This window comes from Chlamydomonas reinhardtii, chromosome 4, assembly GCF_000002595.2.
Source record: "Chlamydomonas reinhardtii strain CC-503 cw92 mt+ chromosome 4, whole genome shotgun sequence".
NCBI classification, from domain to species: Eukaryota; Viridiplantae; Chlorophyta; class Chlorophyceae; order Chlamydomonadales; family Chlamydomonadaceae; genus Chlamydomonas; species Chlamydomonas reinhardtii.
In genome coordinates, this window is record NC_057007.1 from 2,156,622 (window position 1) to 2,180,990 (window position 24,369).

At 64.1% G+C, this 24,369-nt stretch overlaps 4 protein-coding genes across 4 annotated transcripts; all 4 read left to right on the forward strand.

Annotated features, from left to right (window-relative positions):
- The first annotated feature begins 84 nt into the window (after positions 1-84).
- Positions 85-14,615, forward strand: CHLRE_04g219750v5 (uncharacterized protein). Its single transcript, XM_043061865.1, has 30 exons — positions 85-403; positions 477-525; positions 699-814; positions 1,052-2,185; positions 2,548-2,641; positions 2,885-2,950; positions 3,296-3,387; positions 3,551-3,683; positions 4,106-4,153; positions 4,503-4,580; positions 4,851-4,924; positions 5,209-5,325; positions 5,659-5,733; positions 5,991-6,063; positions 6,373-6,474; positions 6,722-6,826; positions 7,349-7,405; positions 7,682-7,798; positions 8,046-8,128; positions 8,371-8,422; positions 9,181-9,240; positions 9,649-9,753; positions 10,139-10,579; positions 10,769-11,086; positions 11,554-11,642; positions 11,934-12,039; positions 12,381-12,449; positions 12,666-12,741; positions 12,973-13,434; positions 13,662-14,615. Exons 1-30 carry the CDS (start codon positions 285-287, stop codon positions 14,459-14,461), a joined length of 5,310 nt encoding a protein of 1,769 aa, XP_042925217.1. The 5' UTR covers positions 85-284; the 3' UTR covers positions 14,462-14,615.
- A 49-nt stretch (positions 14,616-14,664) lies between these two features.
- Positions 14,665-17,800, forward strand: CHLRE_04g219787v5 (uncharacterized protein). Its single transcript, XM_043061866.1, has 3 exons — positions 14,665-15,262; positions 15,574-15,677; positions 16,509-17,800. The coding sequence occupies exons 1-3, from the start codon at positions 14,921-14,923 to the stop codon at positions 17,398-17,400; spliced, it is 1,338 nt and encodes a 445-aa protein (XP_042925218.1). The 5' UTR covers positions 14,665-14,920; the 3' UTR covers positions 17,401-17,800.
- Positions 17,801-17,944: 144 nt separating this feature from the next.
- CHLRE_04g219796v5 (uncharacterized protein) lies at positions 17,945-19,036 on the forward strand. The gene has a single exon (XM_043061867.1). The coding sequence runs from the start codon at positions 18,060-18,062 to the stop codon at positions 18,918-18,920; it is 861 nt and encodes a 286-aa protein (XP_042925219.1). The 5' UTR covers positions 17,945-18,059; the 3' UTR covers positions 18,921-19,036.
- A 48-nt stretch (positions 19,037-19,084) lies between these two features.
- On the forward strand, positions 19,085-21,863 carry CHLRE_04g219800v5 (uncharacterized protein). Its single transcript, XM_043061868.1, has 3 exons — positions 19,085-19,607; positions 20,089-20,190; positions 20,379-21,863. The coding sequence occupies exons 1-3, from the start codon at positions 19,176-19,178 to the stop codon at positions 20,766-20,768; spliced, it is 924 nt and encodes a 307-aa protein (XP_042925220.1). The 5' UTR covers positions 19,085-19,175; the 3' UTR covers positions 20,769-21,863.
- Positions 21,864-24,369: the final 2,506 nt, after the last annotated feature.

The window sequence follows — 24,369 nt, forward strand, 5'->3', positions numbered from 1 at the left end:
GTGTCTGTGGGAGCTGGAATGAGTCTTGGAACTAAGGGCCCAACCCTGCCAGGTATCGCTAGGTAGAAACCTGAATCATGACATCTAAAGACCTTTGCATTGCTGTGAATTCAACGGAGCTGCAATACGCTGCTCCCACGCAAAATTGGCGTCCGGAAGTCGCTCTCAAGCTGCTTGATTACATGTGCTCTCAAATGTAGGGCATTATAGCAGCAACAAAGATCCTACAGGGACGGCCAGGACGGCGGGACATGCGGTAGCTGTCCTCGCGTGGCGCGACAACGATGCCGCCTGTGCGCGCTCAGCAGGCGCCCATCGTCCAGGGTCCGCCGGCCAGCATGGACTGGGGCTTTCTATACTGTCTACCCGACCAGAATGCGACGGTTCTGAGGCGTGGCACAGAGTAAGTCACACGAGCGTCAGCAATTCAGCACACTGCGTATACGGTGCCAGAGCTTACTTGGTCTTCTGAACAGGATTGACACGTCGTTGGCTAGCGGGACCCATCCGTCGTATGTAAAGAAGGTGCGAGCCGGTCCTGGGAGTCTGGCGCCCACTGGGATTCGGTCCGTGGCCAACCTGCTTACAGGCCTGACTTGCTTTCTTCCCCGTACACACGCCCTGATATCAAACCCATCCTTCTCTTCCCCTTCAGTTCCCCATCCTCTTTCCCCATCCTTACCTCCCCCTCCCCTCAGGCGATGGACCTGCTGCTGCGCTTCCGCAACACCGGCCCCAGCGCCATCCCGCCCACACGCTACCTCTACGTGCCGCCGCCGCAGTCGGCGCAGCCGGGGCCCGCTGGACAGCAGGGGTGAGTCACGGCAGGCGAGCAGCACTCCGCCACCTCAGCAACCTCCCACACATAGCTGCACATGTCTGCACGCACGGCAGCTGCACATAGCTGCTGCGCAAAAAGCTCATCGCTCGAAGGCCAATCGCTCCTCCTGCTGCTTGTTGCGGTGTGTGCGAATTGACACGCCATCCTCCTCCGCCTCCGCCTCCATCGCACCCTCACCCCAACACCTCAACACCACCACCCCGCCTGCAGACAGCCCTACACGGGCCCGGGCCAGGCGGCGGCGGGGCCGTGGCTGGGCCGCGGCGCGGGCGCCGGCGGCCCTACCAGTGGTGGCCCTGGGCAGGGTGTGGGCGCGGGTGCCGGTGGCGGCGGCGGCCCACCTGCAGCTCCTTACCAGCCCGGCAAATCCCAGCCCGGACCCGGAACCGGACCCGGAACCGGAACCGGACCCGGAACCGGGGCCGCCGCCGGCGGCTACTCGCAGTTGCCGCCTACTCAGCCGCGACCGGGGATGGCCGCTGCCGGTGTGGGTGCGGGTGCGGGTGCCGGTCCCGCGCGGGGCGGCGGCGGTGGCGGTGGCGGCGGCGGTGGCGGCGGGGGTCGCGGGGATGCGCTGGAGGTGGATGACGATGACGATGACGACCTGCCGGATGTGGACATCGACGCCATCGTCGCCAACCACCAGGCCGCCGGCACAACCGCTGCCAACGGTAATAACGGCCACAACGGCAACGGGCCTGGCGGCGGCGGCGGGGCATACGGTGGGGGTGGAGGTGGCGGAGGCGGCGGCGCCGGCGCGTATGGTGGTGGTGGGGGAGGCGGCCAGAACCACCAGCAGAGCTGGGGCGGCGGTGGCGGCGGCGGCTCCGGTGCAGGCGCAGGCGGTGGGTATGGCGGCGGCGGCGGTGGCGGCGGCGGCGGCGGCGGTTGTGGTGGTGGTGGCGGTGCCTATGGGGGCAGCTACTCCGGTGGCGGCGGTGCCGGAGGCGTCGCTGGCGGCGGCGGCGGCTACGGCTTTGGCGCCGGCGCCGGCGCCGGCGCTGGCGCCGGCAGCGCTGGCGGCTTCGGCTCTGGCGCCGGCGGCGGCGGCTTCGGCGGCCCTTCCGGCGCCTTCGGCCCTTCCAGCAACTTCGGAACCGGCAACTTCGGCACCGGTGGCCTGGGCGGCGGCGGCGGCGGCGGCGGCGGCGCCTACTACGGCGACGACGCGGGGCCGCGGCCGCCCGACCCCTCACTGAGGGCCAAGGCGGCGGGCGCGCCGCCCAGCCCCACACGGTATGAGGTGGTGGACGGCGGCGCGGACCGGCAGTGGCGGCGCGGCTTCGAGTGGACGGCCAAGCTGCGGCGCATCAACCTGGAGGTGTTTGGCAACAAGAGCTTCAGGTGGGCGGGCGCGTGTGTGTGTGTGTGTGTGTGTGTGTGTGTGTGTGTGTGTGTGTGTGTGTGTGTGTGTGTATATATGTGGGGTGGGGGTGGGATGGGTTGTAAATACCAACCCAACCGAAGTAGTGGGGCGGGGTTGGGAGTGTTTGTACCGTACACGTGGGTCTGCAAGCAATCCCCGGCGTGGCCTGCAGTCCCGCAACTCTCCGCTACCTGCTGAGTACCCATCCTCTCCGCCACCTGCTGAGTACCCATCTCTTCCTCCCCTGCCCACACCTCTCTCCCTCGCCCCTCCCTCTCACCAGCTTCCCCCCTTGTCCCTCTCTGGCCCTTTCCCCCGGCCCCGGCCCCTGACCCCCCAGGCACAACCAGGAGTCCATCATCAACGCCACACTGGCGGCGCGGGACGTGTTTGTGCTCATGCCCACAGGCGGCGGCAAGAGCCTGTGCTACCAGGTGTGTGTGTGTGTGGGGGGGGGGGGAAGGGGGGAAGATGGGGAGCGGGCAATGGGGCAGGTGGTTAAATGTGGAGGCGTGTGATACCCGTGTGCAGGGTGATGCGGAGGCGTGACGGCGGGCAGACTTGCTTCTGAAGCGCCCAACCCGGCACATGTGTACTACTAACCCCTTCCGCCCCCATCTGCTTCTCCTTCTCCCCCTTGACCCCCTTCTTCTCTTCCCCCTTCTTCTTCCCCTCAGCTCCCGGCGCTGATGAGTGACAGCGGCGTCACCATTGTCATCAGCCCCCTGGTGTCACTCATCCAGGTGTGTGCGTGTATATACGTGTGTGCATGTGTGTGTGTATGTGTGTGTGCGTGTGTGTGTGCGCGCGTGTGCGTGTGTGTGTGTGTGTGTGTTGGGGGGTAGATTATCCCGACCTCAAAGTAAGGCAACACCCGCAGGGCACGTAGGACGTATGACTGGCATAACTGGCGTGGCAGTTGTGGCTGCGAGGTGCTGCGACATGGCTGCTCCTCATGCTTTGTTCCACACGCATCCATGTTGACGTGATCTGATTAACACACACACGCTCCCTCTCGCCCTCCCCCTCCCTCCCTCCCTCCCGCCCTCCCTCCCCTCCCCCTCCCTCCCTCCCCCCACCCCCCCCAGGACCAGATCTACCACCTGCGCGAGGCGGGCATAGGCGCCGCACACCTGGGTGGCAGCCAGGACTGGCAGGAGGCACGAGAGCACATGGACGGGTGGGGCGGGGAGAGGGGGAGAGGGGGGAGCGGGGCTGGGGTGAGGCGGGAGGTGGGGCGGGAGGTGGGGGCGGGCGGAGCGGGGGTGGGGGCAGTGAGGTTGAATTACCCCGCTGCTGCTTCTGGCCTCCATCCGCGCGCCTGCCGCTCCCCGCCGCCGCAGCATCCGCTCCGGCTCCTCCGATGTGCGGCTGCTGTTCGTGACGCCGGAGAAGATCGCCAAGAGCGACGCCCTGGTGCGGCTGCTGGAGGCGCTGGAGGCGGCGGGGCGGCTGGACAGGGTGGTGGTGGACGAGGTGAGTGGGGGGGGGGGGGGGGGTTACACGCATTAAGTTTACGAAGTGAAGTCGTACCCAGGGGGGGGGGGGGTTGCAAGGATGTTTGGAAAAGCGGTACACCATGCACTGAAGCCTGCAGACGAAGTCGGGGGGGGGGTTGCGATGATACTTATGGGAGGGGGCCGAGGCATTGCGGAGAAGCAGGGCGGGGAGAAGGGGAGCGAGGTGAGGACGTAGGGGAGGGGAGGGGAAGGGTGTCATGAACGCAAAATGAGAGAGGGGGCGGCTGTGCTTGTGCGCATCGGGTGGGCCGTGGGTGTGTGGGTGTGGTTAGGGAGGGTGGGATCTGGAAGGGGATTTTACTCTGACGCTGTGGCATGGGAATCTGGGGTTCTCGGTGACACTCGTCGGCGATCCCTACCCTGCGCCCCCGTCCTCAGGCGCACTGCGTGAGCCAGTGGGGTCATGACTTCAGACCTGACTACAAGGTGTGTGTGTGGGCGTGTGTGTATGCGTGTGCGTGCGTGTGTGTGTATCCGCGGTGTGCAGTGCCGTATGCCGTCCAGTTAGCTGCCCAGCCTTGCAACCGCCGCCCATCGTCCACCATAGACAAGTTCCTACCTCGGGACCTATTGCGGACATCTGCATTTCACAGACAGGCAGTTGATACACCCCAACCTCCCATCTCCCCACACGCACACGTGCATTGATACACACCGTTCGCATGACTGGCTACCCCCCCCCCCCCGCTTGCTGTTCCCCAAGATGGTCTACCGTCTACCACTTAACTTATCATGCATGTAACCCCCCGCCCCCTCCCGGCCCGCCCCTGCACAGGAGCTGGCTCTGTTCAAACGGCGGTGGCCGCGTGTGCCGCTGCTGGCCCTCACAGCCACTGCCACGCCGCGAGTGCAGGTACGCTCACCGAGTGCTTTGGAGTGCTGAGTGCGTGCATAGGGCTTGTGCGCGTTATTGCGTTGCGCGAATGCACCAACCCACAACTGAATAAAAACCACAACCCCCTATTTTCCTCGCGCTCTGCAACAGTCCAACTTCCCGTAAACTCCAACCCCCCCTTTATTTTACAAATGTCTTGTCGCCAAGTCGTGTCACTGCCTCGCTAGTCTTTTCATCGGGAACGGTGGTGGCAAAACCCCCCAACCCCCTTCCTCCCCCCTCCCCCAGGCTGACGTGCGGCTGCAGCTGCGCATTCCCGATTGCGTGGTGTTCAAGAGCTCTTTCAACAGACCCAACCTCAGGTGGGCTACGGGGGAGATTGTTCGTGTAGGTTTTTTGCGTGCGTGTATGGGTGTCGACCTTTTCCCCTCCAGAAAACTCCCCCTTGCTCCAAACACGCACACACAGAAGCACACGTACATCCTTACACAAGCTCACGCACACAAACAGGCGCACAGCCTCACGCATTCCTGCCTCACGCATTCGTTCACACCACACATACACACATGTAATACAAAACACGCCCCCTTGTACCTGGCTACGACTTCACTTCGTAAACTTAATGCGTGTAACCCCCCCTCCCCAGGTACGAGGTGGTGAAGAAGGGCAAGGCCATCACCGACGACCTCAAGCAGCTGCTGCTGGAGCGGTTCGTGCACCCGGTGAAGAAGAGGGTGCAGTGCGGCATCGTGTACTGCCTAAGGTGGGGCGCCGGGTGGGGCTGCGGGTGGTGGGGGTGGGGAGTTGTAGATACCAGTTCAAACAAAACCAAAGCAAGTCAAAACTAGCGGAGCACAGGCAGAGACGTTGGTTGCAAGCGAGGGTATGGGGTATGTGCCGGAGCCCAATTGACAAAATATCGTCGCCCAACCCGTGCTATTTTTCCTTAACGTGCTCTTTAACACACATACATACACACACACAAAACTTTGTGTTGTTTCCTTTAACACACACTTGCTGCCTCAACGCGGCTAATGTTGCCCGCCCCCCGTCCCCGTCCCCGTCCCCTCCTCCGCCTCACCCACTCACCCTACAGCCGCGCCGAGTGTGAGCGGGTAGCTGAAGAGCTGCGCAAGGTCCGGCAGCCCAACGGCCGCATGCTGGTGGCGGCGTGAGTAGCGCTGGGAGGGGCAGGGCCTCGGGGGTGGCGGCAGAGGGGTTTTTGGCAGAGCTGTGGTATTTTTGCATGTGTGTGTATGTGTGTGTATGTGTGTGTGTGTGCGCCCGCTCTCATCCGGTTGCCGGGACAACAGCTTGGGCTCAGGCTTGCAACTTCCACCCACCCACCAGCCCACCCACATCACCCCACACACGCACACACCACCTCCACCAGCCCTCCACCAGCCCTCCCCCTCTCCCCCGCTGCAGCCACTACCACGCCAGCCTGAGTCACGAGGAGCGGGAGGCGGTGCAGACGCGCTGGAGCAACGACGAGGTGCAGGTGGGTGCGGGCGGGTTGGCAACAGGGGTGGGCGGGTAGGCGGCATGGGGGTTGTAAATACCAGCCCAACCTAAATGCAACAGAGCGAGGGGGGTGGGCTTGGATGCGGCGTGTGGCACTGTCCTGCCATCTGCGTTTCTGGACACCTGCCGATGTCGAGCTGCATGAACCGTTTCGATAAATGACCCTACGTCCCTGACAACCCTTTCTGCAGCCTGCCTGCCCTCCTCCCCTCCGCACGCCTTCCGTCCCTCCTTCCCTACCTCCCTTCCCCGGCCGCCCACAAACTCCAAACCCACAACGCCACAGGTGATTGTGGCCACCATCGCCTTCGGCATGGGCATCAACAAGCCCGATGTTCGCTTCGTGATCCACTTCTCTCTGCCCAAGAGCCTGGAGGGCTACCACCAGGTGGGAAGGAGGAGGAGGGGGAGCGAGGGCGGGAGAAGGGGGTTTGGGGATTGGGCTGTGAATACCCAAGCCCAATCTCAGCGGGGCTAGGAGCGGGTGTGTGTCTTTATGTTTGTGTAAGTGTGTGTGAGGAAAGTACAAGGGAAAGGAGCACGCTTGCCACTGCATTACAACAGACATGACATACACAACCTCCTCATCCACGTACGCACACAACCATGTGTGGCCTATGCCGTGCGGCACACAGGAGACGGGCCGCGGCGGCCGTGACGGCGCCGAGGCGGCCTGCCTGCTGTACTACAACTACGGCGACGCGCAGAAGGCCCGACACATGCTGACGCAGAGCGCGCAGGTGTGAGTGTGTGTGAGTGTGTGTGTGTGTGTGTGTGTTGTGTGTGTGTGTGTGTGTGTTGTGTGTGTGTGTGTGTGTGTGTTGTGTGTGTGGGGGGGTTAACGTTAAACCAATCCCGTAAGGAAACAGTCGCGCTGCAAGGAGAAGTGCAGCCGGGCATGCGAGCTTTTGTACATCATAATAGGTAGTCGGGTGGGCTTGGGCAGTGTTGCGGCAGTTGGGTGGAGCAGTCCAGTGTGCGGGGTGTGTGTGTGTGTGGGGCGGGTGGCGGCACTTGGGATGGCGGGGGGGCGCGCCTCATGCGGGTATGGATGCCGTGCGCGTAGCCGGTGGCTCCACACGCCGCCAGCCCCCCTCCATTCCCTACGCCCGCTTGCTGGGGATGGTGAGTCCCTCGGATCTCCCCTCATGCGCCCCTCGCTGTGCCGGGCTACAACTTCTTCTTACTTGGTCATGAATGTAACCCACCCACACCCACACCCACACCCATGCACCCACACCCACACCCACACGCCCCCTCAGGAGAACCAGACGCCGCCCCAGGTCCTCCGCAGCAACATGGACTCCCTCAACTCCATGGTGCGAGTGCGCGATTGCGGCAGGAGGTGGTGGCGGGGGAGGCGCCGCCGTGTGTGCGACGCCCTTGCAAGTCTAGCCACTTCGTATGTTGCATGTGCGTCGTGTGTTTACCCGAGTAGCTTACACATTTGTATTGGCACCACGCCCCTTCCGCTTCGCACCAATCCTCGCACCGCGCCTGCCCACGTTGGTTTGGTTGGGTTTGGAGTGAAGTCTTCCCCAACCTACACCCCCAACCTACACCCCCAACCTACACCACCACCCCCGGCCTCACAGATCATGTTTGCTGAGGAGCAGGTGGAGTGCCGGCGTGTGCTGCTGATGCAGCATTTTGGCGAGGCGTTCGACCCCGCCGCCTGCAGGGGCACCTGCGACATATGCAGGCAGCGGCAGGTGGGCGCTGTGCGTGCATGGGTGTGCGTGTGTGTGCATGAGTGTATGTGTGCGTGTGCGCGCATGAGTGTGCATGAGTGTGTGTAGCTCTTGAAAGGTTAGGGAGCTGGCGCTAAAAGAAGATTATGCTCCTGTAACACGCCCCGCCACCCACACCACTTCGTAACGACTTGGTTTGCAGTCTGCTTCGTCTTCAGTGCATCCTGTATCGCTTTTCCAAACTCCTTGCAATCCCTCCTCCCCTCAGGCCCAGGGTCTGCGGCATGAGGCTCGCGACATGACGGGCTCGGCTCGGCAGCTGGTGGAGCTGGTGCGGGCGGCTGGGTGCAGGTGGGACGGGGGGGAATGGGGGAGGGGAAACGGGGGGTGCGTGGCGTGTGTGTGTGTGTGTGTGTGTGTGTGTGTAGGGGGGCTCGGCAGCTGGTGGAGCTGGTGCGGGCGGGAGGATGCAGGGGATGTATGTAAGTGTGTGGGTGTGTCCTTCCTCAACACACGTGACACGCCACTCCACCTGTGTACACACTGCACCTCTGTGTCTGTGTGTGTGTGTGTGTGTGTGGGTGTGGGTGCAGGTGGAGTGCCAGTCATGTGGTGGACGTGTTCCGAGGGTCCATGAGCAAGGAGGTATGGGGGGGGGGAGGGGGAGCAGGGGGGGGGGGCGGAGGGAGAGGGAGAGGGAGAGGGAGGAGGGCGGGAGGGAGGAGGTTAGGTAGGGAGGAGGGAGGAGGGTAAAGACTGGAAGGGAATGGGCTCTTTGTCAGGGAGAGGTGGGGTGAGGGGTTCGGACCCAACGAACGGGTGTGAATGGGGTTTGGGCAAGGGAATGCAAGCGGTAGGACTAGGATGAAGCCCTCTTAGCGCAGTCGTGCACACACATGTGCAAACACCACGGCATTGCTTTTCCCGGGCGGCCCAGAGACCCTGACCGTCCGTATTTTACGATGCCCACAACAAGCCGCAGTCCCCCACCCGGGGCTCTGGGGCCCCCTGGGTCCCGAGGCCTCTGGGTGGGGGCTGCGGCACGCGTGTCATTTGGGCGGTGACATCCCAGGCCCCACAGTGCCCAGGTCCGCGGTGGCCGTGGCTGCTGCTGCTGCTGCTTCGGCAGCTGCCGGCGCCTCCGCCCGGCCCCCGCCTCGTCACCGACCCCACCCGCACGCGTACACAAGTGATTCCACCCCCCCCACCCCCCCACCCACCCCCCCCCCACACACACACACGTCTCATCTCTTGCAGCCTTGTGCACGCGCACAGTTCAGCACGCATTCACCACCGCTTCTGCTTACACCGAGACACACAAACATGCACAATCGGCCTCGCGCTCGGCCTCACGCGCCCTCGAACACACACACGCACCCGCCCGCCCGCCCGGCTGCCCGCAGGTGAAGGCGGCGGGTCATCACGAACTGTCGCTGCACGGCTCCGGCAAGAGCATGAACAAGGTGGGGTGCGGGGGGTGGGGGTGTAGATACCAGCCCAAACTAACCAAACCCAAATCAATAGAGCGAGGGGAGGTGGGGATGGGGTGGTGACGGCGGCGCGACAGTGAGTGAGCAGGCAGGGCGGTGGCGGACCGTCTATCACGCACGCTCACATTCCTCCACATGCACAACAGATGATTGCTGCAGATGCCCACCTGCCCAACCATTTCCTCCAGCGCCACCTCCACTCCCTCCGCCCCCACCTCCAACGCCACCCCCACTGCCTCCACCCCCACCTCCTCTGCTCCCTCCACCCACCACCCCCACATCCACTCCAGTACTTCACTGGGCTCGGGCACATAATCCACCCCACTTCCTTAACTAATCATGAATGTAACCCCACCACCCCCAACACCTTCTCACTCTCAGGGTGACGCCCAGCGCCTGCTTCGCAAGCTGCTGGCGCTCAACGTGCTGGCGGAGGACACACACCGGGCCGACAACGCCTACGCCACCATCAGCAGCGTCATCAAGGTAGGAGCGTGCGTGTGCGTGCTGGAAAACACGAACATGGGACACACGCAGACGGTGTACGTGTTCGCATGCGAATTTAGGCATTTCAATGACGTGTACTTTGTGTGTGGGGAGGGGAGGCAGCGGAAAGGGGAAGCACGCTTCCGACGTCATGCACACGGAAGGAATCAGAACATCACTCGGCAGGGGTTTGCTTGTGGATTGGAGCATGCTGAATGGCTGCTCCTCCTCCTCCCCTCCCCCCTCCTCGTCTCCCCCTCCTCCCCTCCCTCCCCCTCCCCCCCTCCCTCCCCTCCCCTCCCCCTCCCTCCCCTCCCCCTCCCTCTCCTCCTCCCTCCCCTCCTCCCTCCCCTCCTCCTTATCCTCCTCCGGCCCTCCTCCTCAGGTCAACGAGCAGCTGGCTCAGCAGATGGCGCGTGGCGGCCTCAAGGTGGAGATGCAGTTCGCGGTGGGAGGCAGCGGCGGCGGCGGAGGCGGCGGCGGCAAGGCAGGCAAGAGCGCTGCAGGCGCCGCTGGCGGCAGCCGCGCACGCGGCGCCGGCGCCAAAGCCGGTGGAGCCGGGACCGGCGGGGCGGCGGCGGGCGGAGCCGGCGGCGGCGGAGGCGGCGGCCGCGGCGGCGCAGCCGCCACTGCGAGTGGCGGCGGCGGAGGCGGAGGCGGGCGCGGCGGCGATTGGGGCGCGGATGATTGGGGGCCGGATGGCGGTGATGACGACTGGGCGGCGGCGGCGGTGGCACCAGGGGGTGGCGGCGGCGGCGGTGGCGGCGACATGGACTTTGTGGAGGAGGAGGGCGCGGCGGGGGACAGTGATGTGGAGATTGTGGAGGTGGGTGGTAGTAGCGCACTGCAGTCTGTTGCGTGGGTCAGCCCGTCGGGCACGTGGGTTTGTCGCGTCACCAAGCAGGGGAACGCCTGCTTGAATGCAAATGCAGCACCATTACTGATGTACGTCTGAACTGGTTGCTCCGTTTGTGGCGGTGCTTAATAACTGAACCCATTGCTACCATAACCGCAGAGGCCTGCTGGCGGCGCGCCGCGCCCTCGTGCCGCCGCCGCCGCCCCGCGCGCCGCCGTGCCGGCAACGCGCCACACCGCCAGCGCCGCCAGCGGCGGCTACAACCACGGCGGCTACGGCGGCCCTGGCGGCGGCGGCGTCGCCGCCGCCCGCCCCACGACGTCTGCCTCCAGTGCCGGCGGCGGCGGCGCCGGCGGCGGCGGCGCTACGTCTGGTGCTGGCGGCGGCGGCGGCGGCGGCGGCGGCGTGACGAGCAACCGGGCTCTGACACGTGACGACGACGCGCTGTGCCACCTGGTGTACGACGCCCTGGTGCAGGTGAGGCAGGGAGGGAGAGGGAGAGGGAGAGGGAGAGGGAGGGGGAGGGAGGGTTATGTGCCCGAGCCAAATGGAATGGGGGTTCTCAATAGTCAAGGAATTGTCGCCCAACCCAGAAATGCAGTGCGAGCTCCTCGTATAACGGGGAAGCCTGATACAGCAGGATAATGCGGTCTCGGTCGTCTGGGAGGCAGGGAGAGGGAGAGGGAGTAGTGATGACGCGTCCCCGTCCTTGCCGTTCCTCCTCATGCTTTCCTGGGCTTGGCGGCAATAGAAAACCCCACCTCCATGTGTGTCAATGCCCGTGTGAGCCTCCTATGTGGTTGTGCCAATGCCCTTGTGTGCGTGTGCGCCTGCCTCCCTCGCCCTCCCCCTTACGGGATTGGTTCAGAATTGTCCCCCTCCCCCCCCCTCCCTCCCTCCCTCCCTCCCTCCCCCTCCCCCTCCCCTCCCCCTCTGCGCCGCAGCTGCGCGGCTGGCTGGCCTCGCACTCCAGCGAGCGCGGCAAGAAGGGAGAGGCCATCCTGCCCAGCGCCGTGGTCAACCAGCTGGCGCGGTGAGGGGGCGTGTGCCGCAGGGAGCGTAGTAAAGGGGGAGGGAGGGTGCCGAGCAGCGCAGTTTACGTGAAATGCGCGTGTGCTCACCCTCCACTCGAATTTCTGCCCTGCTGATGTCCACAAAAGGGACTCTGCGGCGCCGCGCCGCACCGCACGTGGATGCGTGGGGATGCGGTCGCCAAACAAGCGGTTGCCAAACCGCGGCCAGCCACGCCCTCAGATTACGGTATCTCTCACAACCCGCCCCCGCGCTGAACCTGACATCCACAAATTACCCACTCGCTACGCAGCGCCAAGCCCAAGAACATGACGGATCTGCTGTCGCTCACCCTCACCGGCTACAACGACATGCGCAAACGCTCACACGGCCAGAACATCATCGCGGTCATTGACATGGTGCGCGAGCGCGGGCGTGTGTGGGCGTGTGTGCGCGTGCGCGTGTGCGTGTGTGTGTGTGTGTGTGTGTGTGTGTGTGTGTGTGTGTGTGTGTTAATCAAACAACAAGTTGATGTCAGTGTGCGTGTGTGTGTGTGTTTGTGTGTGTGTGTGTGCGTATGTGCGTGTGCGTGTGCGTGTGTGCGTGTGTGCGTGTGCGTGTGCGTGTGCGTGTGCGTGTGTGTGTGTGTGTGTGTGTGTGTGTGTACGGTAGTTTGCAGCTACAACAACTTATACATGCTGTCACACACTACCTACTCCACTCGGCCCCCCCCCCTGTGCCCCTCCCCCCCCACACACAGGCCAAGCTGCAGTACATGGAGGCGCGGCTGGCGGACCAGGACCTCGCCACGGTGCAGTTCGTGCTGCAGGTAGGTTGGGAGTGGGGGTTGTAAATACAAGCCCAAACTAAAGCAAAACGCTGGGGGGGATGGGGGGCGTGGGGAGTGTGAGCATGGGGTGGTTGTGGATGGGGGTTTCAAGGGACGCCGCACGTGTGTGCACCCATGTCAGCCGGGCCCATGTGTCCGACGCAAGCGTGCCCCTGCGTCCCCAGCCAGATGAATGGGTTGGTCCCGGCCGCACAGGAGGACAAGCTGCACTACGGAGGAGGAGGAGGAGGAGGCGGAGCAGGAGCAGGCGGCGGCGGCGGAGCGGACGGAGGTGGGCGCGGCGGGGTCGGTAGTCGTAGTTGAAACGGGCAGGTCCCAAGCCGGCCGGCCTTGTGCTCTCTTGCTGCCGTGCGTTAGGAGTCCCCACCTAATACAGTTTGCACCGCTGTTCCCCTTTTCAATGACATATGAATGCCACTTCCGTTTGGCCCGTGCACGCGCCTCCCACGTGCACACGCCTCCCACGTGCACACGCCTCCCCTGCCGACCTCTTCCCCCGCAGGCGTGTCCATGACCCAGGCTCCTCCGGGCGCAGGTGCCACACAGGCGCCGCTGCCGTACCACCCGCAGCAGCACCACCCGCAGCAGCACCAGCCGCAGCCGCCCAAGCGCGGGCGTGACGACCACGACTCCGCGCCCCCGCGCCCATACCCATACCCGCAACAGCCGCAACAGCAGCCGCAACAGCAGCAGCAGCAACAGCAGCCGCAGCAGTGGTCGGGAGGGACTGGCGGCGCCGCCGGTTCGGCAGGCGGCCACACGGGCGCAGGAGCAGCTGCGGGCGGGGGCCCGCCGCCGCCGGGTCCACGTCAGCAGGGGGGGCCGGCGGCGGCTCGGGGCGGGTACGTGGATTTGGAGATGGGCGGTGTGGTGCCGCACGTGCAGCCCTTCAGGGGCCGCGCCACGACAGGACCCGGGAGCGGAGCCGGAGCTGGGGCTGGAGCTGGAGCTGCAGCTGGCCCAGGTGGGTCTTGGGGGTTGGGGTCATGGGGTGTGGATGGGGGTGGGTGGTTTGTGGGGTCTGGGCTGGAGGGCTTGGGGCCGAGTAGCCCCAAAGGGGTATTTAAGCGGTGGTGGTCATGGTACGGCAGGGGGTATGGTAACCAAGCTGTTGACGTGAATGCTAGTGTTCCAATGCGGTGTGTCCTGTGTGTGCGCCCGCCCGCCCTCTCATCCCCTGCCTGCCTGCAGAGCCCAAGCGGCAGCACACGGGCGGGCCCGGCGGCAGCAACGCCTTCGACGGCTACCGCTGCGGCACCGGCACCGGCACCTCGCCGCCGCCGCCAGGCGCCGCCACCACGCCGTCGCCGCCACACCCGCAGCAGCACCAGGTCCAAAACCCTCACCTCCAACACCACCAACACCAGCAAGCGCACCAGCAGCCGCACCAGCAGCCGCACCAGCAGCTGCAGCAGCAGCCGCTCCAGCAGCCGCCACGGCCGGCGCTGCCGCCGCGGCCGCCGCAGGCAGGCGGTGGTAACGCGGGCGGCGGCTTTGCGGCCGGGGGACTGTCTTGGCAACAGCAACAGCAGGGGCAACAGCAGCAGCAGCAGCAGCAGGGGCAGCAGCAGCAGGGGCAGCAACAAGCCCTCGGAGGCTATGGGGGCTACGGCGCTCCACACCAGGGGCAGCAGGGGCCGTCAGGGGCGGGCCCGGGCCCCAGCGCGAGGGGCTACGTGCCGCCTGCTTTCGCGCCAGGGGGCGGCGGCGGCTCGGCTCTGGTTAAGGCTGGTCCAGGCGGCCATGGTGGAGAAGGAGGGGACGGCGGGGACGGCTGGGGGCCGCAGGGAGGTACAGGTGGTGCAGGAGGTGGAGGCGGCTGGGGCAGCCAAGGCGGGGGTGGCGGCGCAGGCAGCCAGGGGCCAGGGACACAGGGGCCGGCGGGCGGGCGGACAGCAGGCGGCAGCCGCCTGTCGCTGTCCAAGCAGAAGCAGCAGCAACAGCAGCAGCAGCCGCAGCAGCAAGGGGAATTCATCAGTTTTCGGAGGTGAAAGAAGGGGCTTGTTATTAATCGCAAACAGGCGGCGGGTCAAAATCAGCCGGTTACAATCTTTAAAACGCCCAGGCGTGATGGGGGGAGGCGAACAGGCGTGTCGCCCAGGGTTCCCATTCCTGAGGGAGCGATCTTTGTAAATTCATCCGTTTCATGCATCTACTCTTTGTCATTCCACACTATCTTACATATTATTTGTCTATTTTGCTCTGGATCTTCAGCTCGTTTGAGCGCGCGCGCACGCAAAGCACTTGCACCTGGCCCCTTGACGCAACTCGCGGCGTTGGTGTTTCTCTCCGCTGATACTTGAACCCAAACATACATTGTACCTACTAGTGCACGCCAATTTGGAAATCGGCTTGGCGTAATGGCAATTGCCGCGCTGACTCCTTCGCGTGCGTCGCTCCAGCAAGCAGTAGTATCACCATACGCGGCGCAAAGATGCCCAATTGCACGTATGGCGCTGAGGCGCGCGTCGGCCTTCCCCGGGCCGCATCCGAGCGGCCGGTTTCTGACGCCGCTGCAGTCTGCATCGGCCAATGCGTCCAGTCTAGTGATTGAGTTGCAACCGCAATTCAAGCAGGAGGCATCGGAGGCAGATGTCGTCGTGGAGACTGGCGCAGTGCTTGCACCCAGCGCAGAGCCCGCGACATCCGCGCCAGCGCCCAGCGAGTCGTCTCAGCAGCCGGGGGCGGCAGCACAACCCTCAGTTGCAGTTCCGTTTGAAACGGACAAGAAGAAGCTGTGGCTGGCTGCCATCAAGCCCCCGATGTACTCGGTGGGCTTCATGCCCGTGCTGGTGAGTGCTACTCGCGCTGCTAGCTGGGCCGACAGAGGCGGACAAATACACCCATGTGGTGGTGTCGTGGGGTCATGTTGTTGGGGGCGTGCTCCAAACGATGGTTGGGCCTGCGTGGGACCCGCGCGGTGTTCCTTTGGTTTGGGCGTGCCATGTACGGACCAAACCAACAATCGAAATCGCACTAGGCCGGCTGCATCTATGCATCCACCGTCCAGCTGGCCTCAATCCGCGGACACTCCCAAACCCTTCATCTTGCACACACCCCACACCCGCCCCACGCACCCGCCGCACGCCACTCTCCAACACAGGTCGCCGCCGCCGCCGCATTCTACGTGCACGGCTGCCTGCCCTGGGGCCGCGTGGGTGGCCTGGTGACCGCAGCCATCCTGGTCATCGCCTGGCTTAACCTCAGGTGTGGGTGGGTGGGTGTGGGTGTGGGTGTGGGTGTGGGTGTGTGTGTGTGTGTGGGTGGGTGTGTGGGTGTGTGCGGGTGTGGGTGTGGGTGTGTGTGTGGGTGTGTGCGGGTGTGGGGGTGTGGGGGTGTGGGGGTGTGGGTGTGTGGGTGTGGGTGTGGGTGTGGGTGTGGGTGTGGGTGTGTGCGGGTGTGGGTGTGGGTGTGTGTGTGGGTGTGTGCGGGTGTGCGGGTGTGGGGGTGTGGGGGTGTGGGGGTGTGGGGGTGTGGGGGCGTGGGGGTGTGGGGGTGGGGGTGTGGGGGTGTGGGGGTGTGGGTGTGGGTGTGGGTGGGTGTGGGTGTGGGTGTGGGTGTGGGTGTGGGTGTATGTGGGTGTGGGTGTATGTGTGTGTGTGGGTGGGTGGGTGGGTGGGTGGGTGGGTGTGTACGTGTGGGTGGGTAGGTGTGTGTGTGGGTGTGTGGGTGTGGGTGGGTGGGTGTGTGTGTGTGTGGCTAGAACGCGGGTCTCGTGTGGCTGGGTTGGGAGGACAGGAGGACCAGGAGTTGAGAGGAATAGGAGAGGAGAGAGGGAGGATGGGAGAGAGGAAGAAGGGGAGAGGGAGGGAGGCGCGGACAGTCAGGAGGGGAGTTTGAAGGCAGGGAAAAGAGGCAGGGAGGGCTGCGCTTGCCAGGGCCGCGCCCCTATGTAACAGTGCGCTGAGCACGCGCCGTGCGTGCCGCGCGCACGCCATTTGCTGTACCCAACAACCACTTCCCACCACCCCTCCTCCTAGTCCTCCTGGTCTAACCCCACCACACCACCCATCATATCACAACCGCCATCCCGAACAGCAACGACGGCTTTGACTCGCTCACGGGCGTGGACGCCGCCGGCGCAAAGCCCGAGTCCGTGGTCAACCTGCTAGGCGGCGGCGCCGCCGGCCGCGCCGCCGTCCTGCTGGTCGCCAAGACGTCGCTGCTGGCGGGCGTGCTGCTGCTGGGCCGCTGCATTGGCGCCGCGCCCGGAGGCGACCCGCGGCCGTCGGCGCTGCTGGCGTTCAGCATCGTGTGCGGCTATGTGTACCAGGGGCCGCCCTTCCGGCTGTCGTACAAGGGCCTGGGCGAGCCCCTGTGCTTCGCCGCATTCGGCCCCTCCGCCACCACCGCCTTCTTCCTGGCGCTGCAGCCCGACGGCGCCGCCGCCGCCGCCGCCGCCGCCGCGGCGGCGGCGGCGGCGTCTTCCGCCGCTGCCGCGGCGGCTGCCGCTGCCGCGGCGGCTGGCGCCGGCGCCGGCGGCTTCGCCGCCGGTGTGGCGGCGCTGACCGCCGGCGTGCCGCCGGCAGTGGGCGCGTGCGCGCTGCTGGTGGGTGCCACCACCACCGTCATCCTGTTCTGTTCGCACTTTCACCAGATAGCGGGCGACGTCGCCGCCGGCAAGCGGTCACCGCTGGTGCGGCTCGGGACGGACCGGGCGCGGCACGTGCTGCGCGCCGCCGCCGTCGCCACCCACGCCGGCGCGTTCGTGGCGGCAGCGGTGGGCGCGCTGCCGTGGCCTGCCGCGGTGGCGACGTTGCTGGCGTCGCCGGCGGCGCGGGCGATGGTGGCGTTTGCAGATGAGAACCACACCGTGCCTGTGAAGGTCGCGCCACTCAAGCGGTTTGCGGTGAAGTGGCACGTCCTGTTTGGGCTATGCCTGTGCGCGGGGCTTGCGGCGGCACGCGCGCTGGCGACGGGCGGCGTGTGAGTGGCTGCCGCGGTGGGTTTGCGTGGCAGAGCTTAGAGTTTTGTTGGGGAGGAGGGCTTGATAGGCAGGAGGGCTCAAAGCGACGTGGTGTGTTCGAGAGGACCACAGAAGCGAACGAAACTCGTTGCGGCAAATGAGGGACGTGGCGATTTTCTCAGCCCGGAAAGAATGCTGGCAATTTCGATTGCGTGCAATCGTGCATGTGTATGTTTGCATGCATCCAGCCGGCCGATTGACTGCCCAACTCAACACGGCGTCTGCGGGGCAGGGGGGCTGCATCCCTGCGCTGCGGGGCGGGCAGGGATGAGCGGGCGCAGGCACCGGCTACTGGCGGCAGCAGCAGGATGGCAGATGCTCCTTTCCTATGAACTTGAGAGGAGCGGTGTAATAGTAAATGTGTGCGCAGGTGCCGTAGGGCTGGCGGGCAGTGGTGGGTCCCCCCCTCCAGCCCCCTCCAGATGGCGGATGAAAGCTGGCCGTCCGATATTCAGGTCCAACGCTTCCCAAGCCACAGCACTTCAATTAAATATTGCACCAATCCTTGCTCATGGTACCATACAACTGTGTGCATACGACGTGAGCCCGATACAGATATGAGCGAAATGCAGAACCCCTTCTCGCGGCTCAGCCCTGAGTTGATTCAGAATATTGCAGGCTTTATGCACACCAATGACATAGCGACTGGCTTCAAGCTCGCTTGCCAAGAGGTCGCTGCAGCGCTGCGGGCGCAACACCGCGTCATCCAGCTTCGTGGCGAGCCGCGGACGCTGAGATCGGCCAATCTCGATACATTTGCAGTCGCAATAGCGGCACATCCCTGGCCCGGAGCTGCCTTCGTGGCGCACTGGGGCCGCCCCGAGCCCTGGCGCGCGCTGCCCCGATGGCCGCGCCACCGGCTGCTGTGCCTGGCCGCGTCCAGCCGGCACCCGCCCAGCCTGGAGGCGGCCCTGGCGCACTGCGGCACAGCCATCGAGACTGACGCGCTGGAGTCCGCAATCATAGCGCATGACCTGGCGGCGTGCCGGTGGCTGTTCGAGACGGAGGGCTGCGACTGGAAGCCAGAGTGGCAGCGTGAACGAATCCCGGCGGTGGCAGGTCTTGCCGGCAGCGTGCCGGTGTGCCGGTGGCTTTGGGAGACCGTCCCACAACATGAGCTCAATGTGGCTGGAATGTTTCTGTCAAATCTGTGCTACGCCGGCCACTCTGGCGTGGTGGAGTGGGTGCTTGAGGAGGTGACAGGTGGACTCCCGCACAACCGCAATAATTACAGCTTCTGGCCAGCAGCTGCGGCGGCGGGGGGGCGGCTGGAGCTGCTGCAGCAGCTGGCGAGCCGCTTTCCCTTTGACCCGGAGGGGCAGAACGGCGTTCCCGTCGCGCTGGCAGACGTTGCATATGGCTGCCCGCTGGCGGTGTTGCAGCGGTACTACGATCCATGGGGCGCAGCAGTAGGACTGCTGGAGAAAGCTGGGCAGAAGCTGCATGTGCTGCTGTGCGCGGCGGCCAGTCCCACGCCTGACTGAGCCGACAAATGCAACTGGCTGTGGACGCGGTGGGCTGTGGAGGGTGTCAACTTCAGCCCAGAGGACTTTCATGACGGAGGATTTAAGAGGATGCGGCTGGTTGCCAACATGCTGCAGACTCCTAACTTTCAGCATCGCCTGCAGCTGCTGGCGTCTCACGGCCTGTTGCACCCGATCAGATTCCAGGTGCTCACGGCGGCCGGCGCCACTGGGAGCACTGCCGCTGTAGAGTACTGCCTCGACCATTTGCCGGCAATGCTGCAGCGGCAGGTGGCGGCACCTGCGGCGCTTGGTGGCGGGCTGGCGGCGGCAGCAGCAGCAGCAGCAGCAGGCGAACCACGGGCGGGCAGGGATGAGGGACCGCAGCAGCCGCAAATGGAATCAATTGAGCTCATTGCAACTGAGGCAGCCAACCGCGGCAATGTGCATGTGCTGCGGCAGTTGCGGGAGCGGGGCTTTGTGTTTGGGCCCGGGCATGTGCAAGCAGCGCTAGCATACTTTCTCCCGAGCATTGGTGTTGATGACGGCAGCCGTGCCGGCCTCATGTCTCTGCGCTACCCGCTTTTGGAGGTGCGGGAAGGTCTGCAGCTGCCGCAAGGAGATACTACCGTGGACTGGTCCGCCCTGTTCGAGGAAGCGGCAAGGAGTGGCGCTGACCTGCCGCTGCTGCAGCACCTCCACCAGGAGGTGCGTGGCGTGTGTGTGTGTGTGTGTGTGTGTGTGTGTGTGTGTGTGTGTGTGCGTGTGTGTGTGTGTGTGTGTGTGTGTGTGTGTGTGTGTGTGTGTGTGTGTGTGTGTGTGTGTGTGTGTGTGTGCGTGTGTGTGTGTGTGTGTGTGCGTGTGCGTGTGCGTGTGCGTGTGTTAGAGAAAGAAGGGGGGAATGGGTGTGTGTGTTATACAATGACACGAATCATCCTTAATACTTATCCCAAGACCGAGGGGGCGCGTATGCATGTGCTGCTCACGACGCGGACATCCGCTAAGGCATGTGTTGCGGAGGTGTACATGTGTTGTGCTTAAGGGCAGTGCGTTGGGCAGCAGTGCACGTACGCAAGGACTAAGACGCAATCACGGTGGGGTCAGTCGCATGTGCTTGGTTCACGCAAGCTCCCAGCCCCAGAGTATGCTGGGTCATGACGGATACTCCTCAACCCTGCCATGCCAACAGCGCGGCGCGGCCATTGACCTGGCGGCAGTGGCGGTGGGCGGCAGCGAGGAGGCGCTGGAGTGGGCGGTGGCGGCGCTGGAGGCAGCTGGGCAGCCGCCGCAGGTGGGTGCACGGGCACGAGTTGGGTGGGCGGAACTAACAGATAAAGGATTTGCCTTTCGACATAAATTTCCATATAGCCCCGACACTGCCCCAAACACAGGAGGCAGTTTGCTCTCCGGCTTGGCCCCTTCCTGAGCCCTTTTGCTGTTCAAACCCACCCATCTTGCCTGCTCCTACCTCGGCTGCAGCCGCTGACCTACGACGACTTCAGGGTTGTGCTCCGCGACGGCAACTGGGCGGCGGCGGACTGTTTGGTCCGTCACAACATAGTGGTGCCGTCCAAGCAGGAGCTCTTTGAGGAGGTGGTGTTGGAGGAACCTCAGTACACGTATATTTCTGTGTTGCAGTGGGTCATGGGGATGGGGATGGGCGGCGGGCAGGCGCAGCAGGCGCAGGTTCGGGCGCAGGCGCAGCAGGTGCAGTGGACAGTGGAGCTGCATGCGGCCCTGGTACGCCTGTACAACGAAGGCAGAAACGATGCCCCTGCGCGCACCAGATGGCTGTCTGCGCTGGTCACTGCAGCCGCTGAGATACTGGGAGTGAGAGGCGGGCGGCGGCGCCTAGCTGGATGTGGCTAGCGGCTTAGCAGTTAGGCTTTGGTAATGCGGCCTGCTGGTAGCCTAACACCCGTCCAGACAGCAGCAGCAGCTGCTGCCTCTGTGGCGGGGTTGGCTAGGAGGTTGGGATCAGCTTGGCTTTTGAGGCGGTGGCTGTGGTGCAATGGCGGATGGGCAGGGGAGCCCGGCGCTGAGATACAGGGCTGGATAGCAAGGCCGTGGGTGTTGCTGCCGGCCTGGCAGGGCTAGCGTTGAAGGACAGGGCGGAGGTGAAGGAACAATGGTTTTCTAATGATTTTCTTAATGTTGGGCCCTAAATTGCTATTCCCTATTGTAGAAAAATAGGCGGCAGGGAAAACTCGGCTGGAGCGAGAAGCGACCTCGCGAGTCCATGGACTTCTTGACTTTCGCGAGGTCGCGAGGTCGCGAGGTCGCAAGGGCGGCCCTGGGCCCAGCGGCAGTGGCGGCGCGCATGTTCGGAGCAGAGGGGGCAGGCAAGGCCACGTGGAGGAGGACAGCGCGGTGCCGCCTTCAAAGCGGCGCCGGCGCGCAGGTTGAGACCTGCCGGTGTTGTCTGGTTAGCGACCTGTGCTGACGAGCATGGCGTAGCAGGCAGTCGGCTGCAGCGGCAGGGGTGTTTTCCTTGCTGTCTGGTTGGCCTGCTGCCTGCTGCACTAGTGCTTGATAGCTGGGCGCGACTGGGCACATATGGCGGGTGGTGCCTGTACAAACCGACCCCGGCTATGTCCGGGAGATGAGGCTACAATCAGGAAGGTTACAATCTCCCCTGGTTACCATCGTATGTGTGTCTTGGTGCCAAACCGAGGGGGTGGGACCGAGTCTCGCCAGGCCACCCTTGGATTGAGCGAAGAGCTGGAAGTATGAAGCTGAACAGACCACGAAGTGTCATAATGGAAGAGGAGGTGGAGTGATGGCACCTAGTAACATGTTCGGTATGGCGGGAGGAGCGTCCTATGGGAGCAAGCCTACTAGAGCTAGAGTAGGCCGACGGCGTTGCAGGCGGCACGCCCCTGGGGTCCAGAGCAGGGTGTTCGTTCTCCACGTCACTGGCTCGTGAACTGCGTCAGCAGGTCCCTCTTGTAACCAATGCAATCTTTCTGGTAGTGCCAAGCAAGCCCGGCCGCCGTTGTCCAGCCCAGCCATCCCAATACAGCAGCCGCTTTCCGTCAGCGCGCGAACGACGCACCAATGCCTTGTCCCTTCTTGCTACGCATTTATGTGGGCACGGGTGGGAGCCACACACATCGGGACTACGCTTTCCTGCCCCTTGCCATGTTCCATCACGAGCCATCCCAATACAGCAGCCGCTTTCCGTCAGCCAGCCATGGGCGCGACCGTCCACAGCGTTTACCGTTGGTTACGAGGACGTTCTAACATATGAATTCGCAACTTGCGCAACTGACTGCCTACTCTCGTGCCGCCTGCAAGCCCACTCCGCCATCCGCTCTGGTTTACGTTCGCATTCGTTTCCACAACACTCGTCATTACAAGCACTGTACTGTAGTGCCAATCTGGAGCGCTGATGATACTAGGCGTCACTGCCAGCTAAGTGCGCCCCAACAACGGGCTGACGGGCAGCTGCACGTCTGGAGCGTGCGTGCGTGCGTGCGTATGTGTGTGTGTGTGTGTGTGTGTGTGTGTGTGTGTGTGTGTGTGTGTGTGTGTGTGTGTGTGTGTGTGTGTGTGTGTGTGTGTGTGTGTGTGTGTGTGTGTGTGTGTGTGTGTGTGTGTGTGTGTGTGTGTGTGTGTGTGTATGTGTGTGAGAAATGAAAGCTAGTGTGAATGCACATGCTAGACGCCATCGAGTGCTCCAGGCTAGCAAGCAGCAAGAAAGAAGTTAGAGTTAGCAGCAATTGCGGTTGCTTGTTACCTTTCGAGATGAGACAGCCCCACGCGGCTCCACAGCAGGCGCACCAAATGGTTACACTGGCGTGAAGCAGACTGCCGGTCCGGGCAGGGCTGACGTGTACCAGCTCGCGCGCGACTAGGCTGCCATTCGCGACAACGCGAAACCCACAAAATAAACCCACCTGGAACGCAGCCAGGCATCCGCGGTGAGCCTGGGGAGTCAGCCGTGTGTGAGCCTGGGGCGCCAGCCGTGTGTGAGCCTGGGGCGCCAGTTGACAGTGGGGAGCGGGCTGCGGCGGTCCCTCGACGCAGACCCTGCGCGCGGTCCGTGCCGTACCCCCCAAAGTGCCGATGTGGCACACGCGCTACTAGTCCAGTGGTTAGGATATTTGCCTTCCAAGCAAAAGAGCCGGGTTCGATTCCCGGGTAGGGCACAAAATTTCTTATTGCCCTTTTGCAACACCCAAACACGCTGAAACGACCTCCGTGGCCTTACTTGGGTCGGATTGGGCCTCGGGGGGCACTTTCCTGCCTGGGGGGCGCACTCCTAAAACTTGTCCCGCCCCGCTCGAGCTCGGCGCCATGTCCCGATTGCCTGTCCCGAGACCCCCCCCCCCTCCCCCTGTCGCCCTGTCCCTATCTGTCCCTGACGCGGTCCCCGCACCTCTGTCCCTGTATCTGTCCCTGGCTGGACTGGCCATGACGCTGAACCCTGAACCTGAACCTGAACCCTGAACCCTGAACCTGAACCTGAACCTGAACCTGAACCTGAACCCTGAACCTGAACCTGAACCTGAACCTGAACCTGAACCTGAACCTGAACCTGAACCTGAACCTGACCCGCGGCGGGTGGGTGCAGGGTTGCTCTTGGCCCGCCGTCCTGTGTAAGGCGCACCTGTCAGGTCGAGCCCGGTTTCGGTTTCCAGGGTTCAGGTTCAGGTTCAGGTTCAGGTTCAGGTTCAGGTTCAGGTTCAGGTTCAGGTTCAGGTTCAGGTTCAGGTTCAGGTTCAGGTTCAGGGTTCAGGTTCAGGTTCAGGTTCAGGGTTCAGGGTTCAGGTTCAGGGTTCAGCGTCATGGCCAGTCCAGCCAGGGACAGATACAGGGACAGAGGTGCGGGGACCGCGTCAGGGACAGATAGGGACAGGGCGACAGGGGGAGGGGGGGGGGGTCTCGGGACAGGCAATCGGGACATGGCGCCGAGCTCGAGCGGGGCGGGACAAGTTTTAGGAGTGCGCCCCCCAGGCAGGAAAGTGCCCCCCGAGGCCCAATCCGACCCAAGTAAGGCCACGGAGGTCGTTTCAGCGTGTTTGGGTGTTGCAAAAGGGCAATAAGAAATTTTGTGCCCTACCCGGGAATCGAACCCGGCTCTTTTGCTTGGAAGGCAAATATCCTAGCCACTGGACTAGTAGCGCGTGTGCCACATCGGCACTTTGGGGGGTACGGCACGGACCGCGCGCAGGGTCTGCGTCGAGGGACCGCCGCAGCCCGCTCCCCACTGTCAACTGGCGCCCCAGGCTCACACACGGCTGGCGCCCCAGGCTCACACACGGCTGACTCCCCAGGCTCACCGCGGATGCCTGGCTGCGTTCCAGGTGGGTTTATTTTGTGGGTTTCGCGTTGTCGCGAATGGCAGCCTAGTCGCGCGCGAGCTGGTACACGTCAGCCCTGCCCGGACCGGCAGTCTGCTTCACGCCAGTGTAACCATTTGGTGCGCCTGCTGTGGAGCCGCGTGGGGCTGTCTCATCTCGAAAGG

Excerpts from the sequence above, each read along its gene's own strand:
- CHLRE_04g219796v5 (XM_043061867.1), top strand. The coding sequence starts at position 18,060 with ATGCACACCAATGACATAGCGACTGGCTTCAAGCTCGCTTGCCAAGAG.
- CHLRE_04g219750v5 (XM_043061865.1), top strand. The coding sequence starts at position 285 with ATGCCGCCTGTGCGCGCTCAGCAGGCGCCCATCGTCCAGGGTCCGCCG. Across the intron at positions 4,925-5,208 it reads TTCAACAGACCCAACCTCAG|GTACGAGGTGGTGAAGAAGG; the intron begins GTGGGCTACGGG and ends CCCCCTCCCCAG. Across the intron at positions 9,241-9,648 it reads CCGGCAAGAGCATGAACAAG|GGTGACGCCCAGCGCCTGCT; the intron begins GTGGGGTGCGGG and ends TCTCACTCTCAG.
- CHLRE_04g219787v5 (XM_043061866.1), top strand. The coding sequence starts at position 14,921 with ATGGCGCTGAGGCGCGCGTCGGCCTTCCCCGGGCCGCATCCGAGCGGC. Across the intron at positions 15,263-15,573 it reads TGGGCTTCATGCCCGTGCTG|GTCGCCGCCGCCGCCGCATT; the intron begins GTGAGTGCTACT and ends TCTCCAACACAG. Across the intron at positions 15,678-16,508 it reads ATCGCCTGGCTTAACCTCAG|CAACGACGGCTTTGACTCGC; the intron begins GTGTGGGTGGGT and ends CATCCCGAACAG.
- CHLRE_04g219800v5 (XM_043061868.1), top strand. The coding sequence starts at position 19,176 with ATGCTGCAGCGGCAGGTGGCGGCACCTGCGGCGCTTGGTGGCGGGCTG. Across the intron at positions 19,608-20,088 it reads TGCAGCACCTCCACCAGGAG|CGCGGCGCGGCCATTGACCT; the intron begins GTGCGTGGCGTG and ends CCATGCCAACAG. Across the intron at positions 20,191-20,378 it reads CAGCTGGGCAGCCGCCGCAG|CCGCTGACCTACGACGACTT; the intron begins GTGGGTGCACGG and ends CCTCGGCTGCAG.